We start from the raw sequence: 9352 nt of genomic DNA on the forward strand, positions 1-9352 counted from the left end.
TATATCGTATTTGCTCATTTTCATCGATATCGAAAAATCACACGAATATGATGACACGACAGCGAAAGAGTATCGAATTACACAGCGATCGATCGAAGAGGTCGATCTCCCTATTGAATGGGGAAAGATTTTATCATTATTACTATTACGAAAATACTTATTATATGGAACGTAAACAGATATGCGAAGAATGCGCGACGTCAACGAAAACCCCCCAAATATAAAATAATTATTAAGTAAAAAAAAAAAAAAAAATAGGATAGATTGTAAATTGCAATAGCGATTTTTCATTTAATATAAATAAATAAAAATTCGATAAGTTGATTCAACAACGTAGTTTTATTATATTTAAAAATTACTTATCGGGATGCATGTTGTTGTTTGTTAAAAACAACAGCTGCTTTTCACATGTTACATTTATGTCGTGTTTTTTGAATCTTTAATTAAACAAGATAATGTAAAAGATGCGCGATTCAATATTTTTATTGAATAAAGGTTAGATATGGTAAAAAATAAAGAAGAAAATAATTTATAACGTCAAAGAATTTTTAATTCGTTACAAGAATTATTAACGAATGCGAATATTTTTCTATAACATTTTTATTGTTTATTTTTCGTTTGTTTTTCCTTTTCTTTCCTTTTTCTTTTTTTTTCTTTTTATTTTATTTTTACGATCAAACTCTAAAGATTCAAACTTTATCAAAGGGCAAATAGACGGGAATAAAAGGTGACGTGACGCCCTTCGAGACGACGCGTCGACCGGTTGGTTGGTGAACGTCACCAGAAAATGCACAAACGGTCCGTTGTTTCTTCGCTCACCATCCCTTTACGTTCATGTCGGACTGGCCTGGGTAAAAAAACATTCATGAATATCCTTCTTTCATGCTGGCGGATACGGAAATAAAGTAAAAAGAGGGAGAACCATTCGAACAGTCGAGTCGCGGCATCGACCACGGTTTGTCCGTGTTTCGAGAGTCGATCGCCCCGTAGAGCGAACCGTGTGCAGTAGATAAGGGGTTACAACCTAGATAACACGGAGACGTCTTATCCATTAAGGCCCAAGATTGCGTATAACGCGATCTTTCATTTTTTTCAACCTCTTTTCTTCTCTTTCTTTCTATTTCCTATTGTACGATATTTTTAAAAATCGTTATATATACATGAATTTTAAGAATTTGTTTAATATTCTTTTTTTCTTCATCGTCGTTTCAACCAGAATTTTGCAACAATGTTACAAAACAAACAACAATAAGAAACATTTGGATCACTATCCACCACGATAAACGTAAATAATAGTGTGATTCTCATAATAAATGGTATTTATTATTATAACGCGTACGAATTCAATTATAACAATAAAATACTTCAAAGGTACATTAAAAAAAAAATTCATTCTAAAAATTAAAAATCACACAATATTTAATTCCAATAAAATCGTTGCTTAACAATTATCTATAGTATTTATTCCTTGTACATATACAAAATAGTATCAAATCTCAGAATAATCAGTGATAGAAATATCGATGTATTTTTTTTTTATCGATATATCAACGATATTTTCATTTCATTTATTATAACTTGTATAAAATATAAGCCCTGGAGGAATTCTCATATCGCTGCATTTCATTTTCGAAGCATCAATATATACGTTGCCATTTCTAATCAAAAAGAAATCCAACTCACAACTCGGTTAGTTCAAGATGCGATGCTCGATCAGACGGACAATACGTACATTTTTCTTTGCACAATCGAGGACCTCCTGGGTTCTGTTTGGTCATTCGCCTGCAACGGCGTCGATGTCAAGAAACTTTCATGAATATGCTCGACTGGTAATGCGTACATTTCCATCAACTTCTCTTGCTCGCCCTCCACCCCCGCGGCTCCCAGTTCCGACATTGAAGAACCCGTCACTTTTTCCGACGACTGTACGCTTCTTGGAACTACACGGATCTCATACAAGCGCCATCTGTCTGCGTGTACACGTGCAAGGATGTATACGTGCGTGTACGAGCACGCGTGTGCGCCACTCTGGACCATTGGTTATCTTCGACAGTGGTTCCCAATTTCACGTCTTGCTCGCCTTCTTCTTTGTTCGTCGACTCGCTCACCGTTATTTAGCTTCGTTGTTTAGCTTAACGTCGATCGAATGCCTCGATCGCTTTTTGCGCCATCATTTATCATTTTCGATGGGTATTTGTCGGTAAATATTTCGCTTCTTTCGCTTGTAAAATAGATTCGGAACCAATCATTGGAACGAGCCATCGATTTCGTTTCTTGACAAATTTTAAATTTGTGACGTGAAAACATACGATCATACATATAATATCTGTATAATTTTTAAAAGAAAATAATTAGTCTGTTAATCAGAAGTTGGTCAGTTTGGTCCCAACTGAAAGTCACTTTACTATCGTTTACCATGTATGCGTATTTCCTTTGTTCTGCTATCAGAGGAAAGGGGTAGAAGGCGTTCTCTTGGTCTCCCAATATGGCGCCCCGTTCTGCCGCTTTAGTTACGGTATCGGCGATAAGAACGGATGTCCCGAGGAGCTTTGGGAACGTTAGTTAGACGAAATCGACCCACTCACTGATCGTGCTCCAAGCTTGTTCGCGACCGATTCAACTGTGCACCCATCGTTTTCGTTTCATCCATCATAAGTCGAAACGGAAATTTTTCAACGTTTATTTCTGTTCCGTGTATCTTATCATCGTGCGATAAGGTCTCTCGATTTGTTAAATTCGTTCTGTTCGCTCGTGCCATGTCGTTGGACTAGCGTTACAAATATTAATGCGAATAAAATAAAAATCGATAACGATCATTCATTTTTCGAGCATTTTCCTTGCTGTGCGTTTAGAAAATAATTGAGGATCGAACGTAAAAAAGGATCGTACGTATTTACCAAAATTATAATTTATTTACAAAATGTTATTCCGAGAAAAATATTTGAAGATACACATATTCTCAACGTTCCAAGATCTTCTCGATCGTACATCTCTTCTTGTTACTCAAAATTGGCGAGATAATTAAAGAGTTTATAAACCCCGTTAAATTTAATCGCGCATAAGCACAAGTTAGAGCAAAGATTGTGACGTTTCCCGTTTGACGAAAGATAATCTCATCTCGACAGAGAGACTCGCGCGCCACGAATCAATGTCTCCGGGAGTCAATGATAAAGATCCAACATTTGAATTTCCAACCCGTGGTTATATGTAATACCTTTGTCCCTTTCTCGACCATTTGCTTGTTAGAAAGCACGATACAAGAATTTTTTATGCTGATATTATTTATGAGCATTACTTTACGAATCGATAAAACGAAATTATATTTAACTGTACCTAGTTTACGTTATTTTCTTCTTTATTATTATTGTTTTAATTTATTTGAAGACGCGCGTGTATTTTTTTAAACACTTGCGTAACTTGATTAAAAAAATCATTATTATTGTTAAACTCGAGTATTAAAAATTTGAAAATTGAAGATATTTAACATACTACATATATATTTGTCGAAAGAATGAAAGACGTGTTTCATCAGGTTCTTTTCATTAATTTCTTAAAACGTGAAAGTGAGAAGTGAGAAATTTGCAAGGAAAAAGAAGATGGCTCCGTTTCGTTTGCGATCGATCTTTTTTCCCACAATTCTTACATTTCCAATTATGTCGAGTTTCTATTCGCTATTAAAGAAATTTGGCTGGCATTTCAATAATTATAACTCATCGCATCGATGATTATCAATCAACGAATGAATTGTCCTTGATTATATATCAATCGAATTAATTTTTAAAAATATTGCTTTTTCTTTATATGATAATTATTCACGTCACTATTTTAGTTTTTAACAAAGGAAATTAAAAAAAAAGAAAATTAAATTTATCGAATATCATATATATTTTATACTTCTATTCAGCAAGACGATGATGTGACAGAGATAGATCTATCTCACTTTATTTGTGTCTCGTTACGTAAATTTGAAATTGTTTATAACTTGATATGAATAAGGCTGAACCGATATTTTCTATATATATATATATATATATACACACGTAATATTAACGAAGAGGTGGTATTATAGAGGAGGATTATAAAAGTTGGAGCGTAGCGTAGCACGTGAATGAATCAAAAAGCGTGGTTAGAAAAGAGGGAGAAGAGGACAAAGGGTGGTTCACACTGGTTGGATCGATCTATTTTTCGAAATTGATGAAAAAAGGAAAAGTTTAACGGTACCGCGTCAAATCGTTTTCGTTGGCCGCGTTATTCTTGAGCGAGAAACGCATTTGAAATTCAAACTTCCGGCGGCGATCGGCGATGCCAATTAAATCGGGGCGGCAAGAGGACGTTGAACCCCTTACGAAAGAAATTGTGGGAATGTGTATGCGGAATAACTTTGCATTTCGAAGGGGCCGCATACGGCTCGCTCGCAATTTTCCCCGGCTTTAACTGAATTTCGTACGTCGGTATATCTATTCGGATGAATCCATTGGCCGTTGATAGTATCGCGTGTGTCTCAAACGCACCAGATCAACGCCATAAAATGCCCCCTTTTATTTTTTATTCAGTCGGTAATATCTATTACGTCCAACCTCAATTTCAAACTAAATTCTATTTCCAATCTTGTATTATTGCTTCCGTATGCTAGTTCAATCGTCGGACGATAAAATCATCGTGGTTCGATAAGGTGTTCGATTTTTTTTCATCACTATCTCGAGAAAATTGGTAACGTACCTTCGCTATATTCGCAAAATCGTTCAATCGTTCGATTCGTAAAAGATGCCATTGTAATTCTTCCTTTCCCGAGTTGGCCATCTTATCCTCGAAAGGGTTATCCTTGTTTCTTCGAGGTTATCGCGAAATTAATTTAAATAACACGAACGTAACCAACGTCGATAACGGTGGTACATATATGTATAAATAATGCCGGCTACGATGCCATCCTCGTGGTTTATAATTATATGCGCTCAATAAATGGTATATATCTTCTCGGATCGATCGATCAAACCAATCAGCCTTCGTCCAAGTGAAATGTTTGTGTCTCGTTCGTGTCTCGAGAAAAGAAAGATACGGATAATCTTGCTCGATACTTCTTCGAACGAAATGACGAAAGAAGAGAAGAATAACGATGGCATAAAGTAATATAATATATTTGATAAAATGAAAGTCAAAATTACATATATTTTATTTATTTTCTTTTTTCATTTTTTTATTTTCTTTTGTTTGTTGTTTATTGTCGATTAGACAATAACTTTCATTATTTATAAAAGACTTTTATGGAAAAAAATGTATTTGAATAATTTTGAGCGAAGAATATCCTAATGCGCGTGTATGTTTCAAAAATGAAAGCATGTCTAACATCATTTCGTTTATTTTTAAATAAAATTATTTTTCTTGTATATCGATCGATGTATATTTTTATTCATTTAGAAAAAAATTGTATTAAGATATTTTAGACGTTTTAGAAAATTAAATTAATTAATTATAATGATTCTAGAAGATTTTAATTCTACTTGTAAAAAACTAGAATTGAAATTATGCACAATATATTAATTAATAGAATTAATTAAATTAGATATACATAAATTTGAATACATAAGATGAATATATAGGAAATATTTTTTCATATCATCGTAAGAAAGAATTTAAATAAAATAGAAATGATAAAAGAAAAAAAAAGAAATAATCTTGATATATTCAAAATATCTCCACTTTCTAACACGTACGTTTTCACAATTCGAAACTATTTCGAAACTTGTGCTTCGTTTTAAAGTTTCTTTTTTTTCTTTTTTATTTTTAAAAAAAGAAAAAGAAAAAAGAGATAAAAATTGAAATCAAAGAAAATAATATTATGAATTTATTGCTTATGCGCCGTTGTATCGTAAAAAATAATAATAAAGAATGGCGTGTAATTCTACATAGCTTCCACAACAATCAAATGAAAACAGACTTTTGTGATAAATCTCACAATGTGGGATGATATAAAAGAAAGGGGTTAGGCGCGTTAGTCTGACCGATAACTTTTAACCGAATCGTGGAAAAAAATTGATCGTTGTTATCATCCCTCGCTGGCGTCAATTCCTCTTATCGAACGGTACACGCTATGAATGTCTACATGGACCTAGGAATCGCTAGCGTGAATACTATTATCGAATTTTTACATTCGTGCGAACAAATCGATTCGAATGTTCGTTATTCTGAAATCTGGATAGGAAATTGATCGACTTTTTTATGACCGACTTTTAAAATTGAAAAAGTTATTATATTGAATGAAAAAAAAAGAAGAAAGAAGAATATTGATTTTAATCTTTCGATTAACGATTTAAAATATAATATAAAAATTTATATTTATGGTTATATACCATAACCATTTACAATTTACATATCACTACAATTATTATTATTAAAATATTCGAGTATTTGATCCAATTTATCATCTAATAATTATCGAACTTTTGCACGATACTGTACATATTTTCCTTACAAATTAAAGTAATTTCCTTTATTCATTGACAGCACGTAAACACGACAAAGATTCTCTTATGCATTTAATAATACAACCATTCATCGTTGATAAAAGGAAATATTGATGCAATGAAAACCTCAATACCAAGATTCTTTTATTTGCCAAGATTACATGAAATTTATTGGTATGAATAAAAGTAAAAGCCGCGGTATTATTGTCAGAATTGGTTAGTTGTTTTCATTTCTATAAACTGATTAATTCACACAAATAGCTTCGTAACTTCGTTAATGATCGTTAAATCGTTAATGATTGTTATTATGTTTCTATTTCCATTTTTGATTTCTATCGACCTGATAAAAACACATTTTGAAACGCAATTCCGTGATTCTTCGACTCGCGATAGTGCGATTTTTATATTTTGAAAATTTAAAATAATCTGATATTTTTGTCGTATATTAGTTGTAATAATTACATTTACAAGTAATATTTCTTTTTTCTTGCAATGAAATAAATTGTGATTATGTTGAAAATTAACTTATAATAATAATAATTGAATTTTGCATTAGATAAAGTGAGACGGAGATAACTAGAGCGAGATAGCCTTATCTTTGTTACGTTTCCGCGCCACGGTGCGGCGCACCAAGTCATTCTATGTCTGTCTCGCTTTATCTAACGTAAAATTAAATTATCACTATAATTAAATAAATAAGCTTGAACCGACATTTTTCCCTATCAACTTTTCTATTTGTTTTCTACCTTTAGAATTAATTTTAGAAGAAAAAAATATATTAACATTCCGTAGAAAAATAAAATTTTTAAATCTTTTTGTAGAAAAAAAAAAAGGAAAAGAAGGAAATTTTTTCAGATAAAAGATACAAAATATCATCTCAAACATTTTTGAAGCTAAATAAAAGTTTAAGATATGGATTTAATATAAATTATAAATATTGCTATATATAAAATTAATTAAATTTAAGATTTAACATTCTTCACTATCTGGAAAAACTGATCAATTTTTGATAAAATATCATTTCTGAGACGATTAATTAAAATGAATCGCACTATGGTTTATGCGCACAAATATTAATCTCTTTTCGCATTCTAATCTGATATAGAAACAATTAATCGAAATGCCTGTCCGAGAACAAAATCCTAGAGTCCCCTATTAACGAACGAATAAAAAGTTGAGAGCTCGCGTACGAGTGGACAGAATAATTTTCTCTTGATTCAATCGAGAGAAATCATGATTGGGCAGGCGGTCGAAAAGCAAATGGACGGCTGATAATTTCGGTCGTGCGAGTGACGTCATAACAGACGCCAACGAGGGTTGGTACATTATGACAAGAAGGGACCATTTGACCCCACTCATTGTTTCTAATCCCACAATAAATTGAAGCAGCTGTACCGGCAATTGATACAAATTTACGTACAGTCAGCCGCATAAGGCGCTGATCTTACCAGAGATCTCGACCATTTGAAAATTTTCTTTCTTCGCTCGAGTCAGTTGAACGAATTTCCATCTTGTTATTATATATAAAAATTAAACGAAATATCATATCGTATCTGGATGCTATTGCACTCACAAAAGTACAATATATTTTTTACTCGTGTTCGTTACGTGATATAGATTTATTATAATTTTATAACACTGTTACTTCCTTACAATCCGTATCAGTCCAATATTTACTTTGACTTATTTTTAAATTCTCATTCTATTATTTAACTTTATTTTAATCTATGTGTATCTTTCTTCTATACGCCTTAATTATTTTACCACGTTTAAAAGACTCTTCATCTTTACTTTTCTTTCCAGACTAATTATTTCCAAGATGTGTTAAGTCGGTTAAAAATAACTACTAACCGCATAGATTCTTTTTTCACCCTCAAATCCTTCCTCGAATTTTTCCACGACAAACCTTTCTTCGTTATCCGTTTCAAACGTCCTTTTCTCCGACACGATGCATCAGAGTGACGCATGGGCTTCGTTCCACATTGATTAAACCCATCCTGGAGCACAAGGTCCAAGTTCTAGGTATTTTTTAACGGTTCGTCATCCCCCTCCTACCTCTATTGAAGTGTGCAGCAAAGAAGACGAGAGGAAGAGAGAGATCCCGAGGCGTAAACCACGCCACGAACACGTGTAACGACAATGGAAATTATATATGCAGGAGACGGTATGGCGTGGTGGTGCATTCACGGCTACATTTTCTTCTCCCTTTTTCGCTTCTTCCTTTTCGACGCTCGAGCTATACGAGCTTTTTACACATTCTTCGCGTTTGATTTATATTCCGCGTGTAGAAACATTGTTCACGCATCTCCGTGTATCAACAACAACGCTGTATTTTGTCCCTTCTGCCTGCGAATATTTTATAATTACCATTAAGGATCGTTAAGTAGATCGTTTATTACGATGTCGTGTTGCTTTCTACACGGTTTTATGACCGGTTATGACATTTGCACCAGATCCATTACCGTGTGATAATAAAGTTAAAAAGTTAATGGATTGTGTTCGTTTTATCTCGTTATCCCCGATTTTCCTTTGTATCTTCTCGTGTATTTAAAGCGAAAAATATTTGAACAGCGATATATCGAATATCTTAGGATTGGTCCTATTCCTCGCATTTCTCAAAAATTTTTTTCCTCCTTTTTAAATGTTAAACGTTGAATGTCCTCGTGTCGAGTAAAATTTTAATAAAATTCACATCCGATAAATATTTTCTTATAATTTCAAATATAATTAATTACATTATTGCGAGTACTTTGCGAAAACAAGAAAAAAAAATATAATTCGAAATCATGATAAATCATTCATCGACAGAGGAGAATGTTAACTTAGCCAGATACATCGCTAACAAATGTAATAGGCATTGCATATTCGAGAAGCCAGAGGCCCGAAACGAT

The 9352-nt window shown here is 33.0% G+C and overlaps 1 protein-coding gene across 1 annotated transcript; it reads right to left on the reverse strand.

Annotated features, from left to right (window-relative positions):
• Positions 1–528: 528 nt before the first annotated feature.
• Positions 529–3322, reverse strand: LOC105735717 (uncharacterized). The gene is made up of 3 exons (XM_086914197.1): positions 2416–3322; positions 1733–2326; positions 529–847 (listed from the first exon to the last, which is right to left on the reverse strand). Exons 2-3 carry the CDS (start codon positions 2035–2037, stop codon positions 778–780), a joined length of 375 nt encoding a protein of 124 aa, XP_086770323.1. The 5' UTR covers positions 2038–2326; positions 2416–3322; the 3' UTR covers positions 529–777.
• Positions 3323–9352: the final 6030 nt, after the last annotated feature.

The sequence above is a fragment of the Apis florea genome, unplaced genomic scaffold (genome assembly GCF_048593485.1).
Source record: "Apis florea isolate Af1SG1 unplaced genomic scaffold, ASM4859348v1 contig_3585_pilon, whole genome shotgun sequence".
In the NCBI taxonomy this organism is placed as follows: Eukaryota; Metazoa; Arthropoda; class Insecta; order Hymenoptera; family Apidae; genus Apis; species Apis florea.

Coding starts and splice junctions, on each gene's coding strand:
- LOC105735717 (XM_086914197.1), bottom strand. CDS start 2,037: ATGGTCCAGAGTGGCGCACACGCGTGCTCGTACACGCACGTATACATC. Junction 848..1,732: donor TCGATTGTGCAAAGAAAAAT/GTACGTATTGTC, acceptor TTTTTTACCCAG/GCCAGTCCGACATGAACGTA.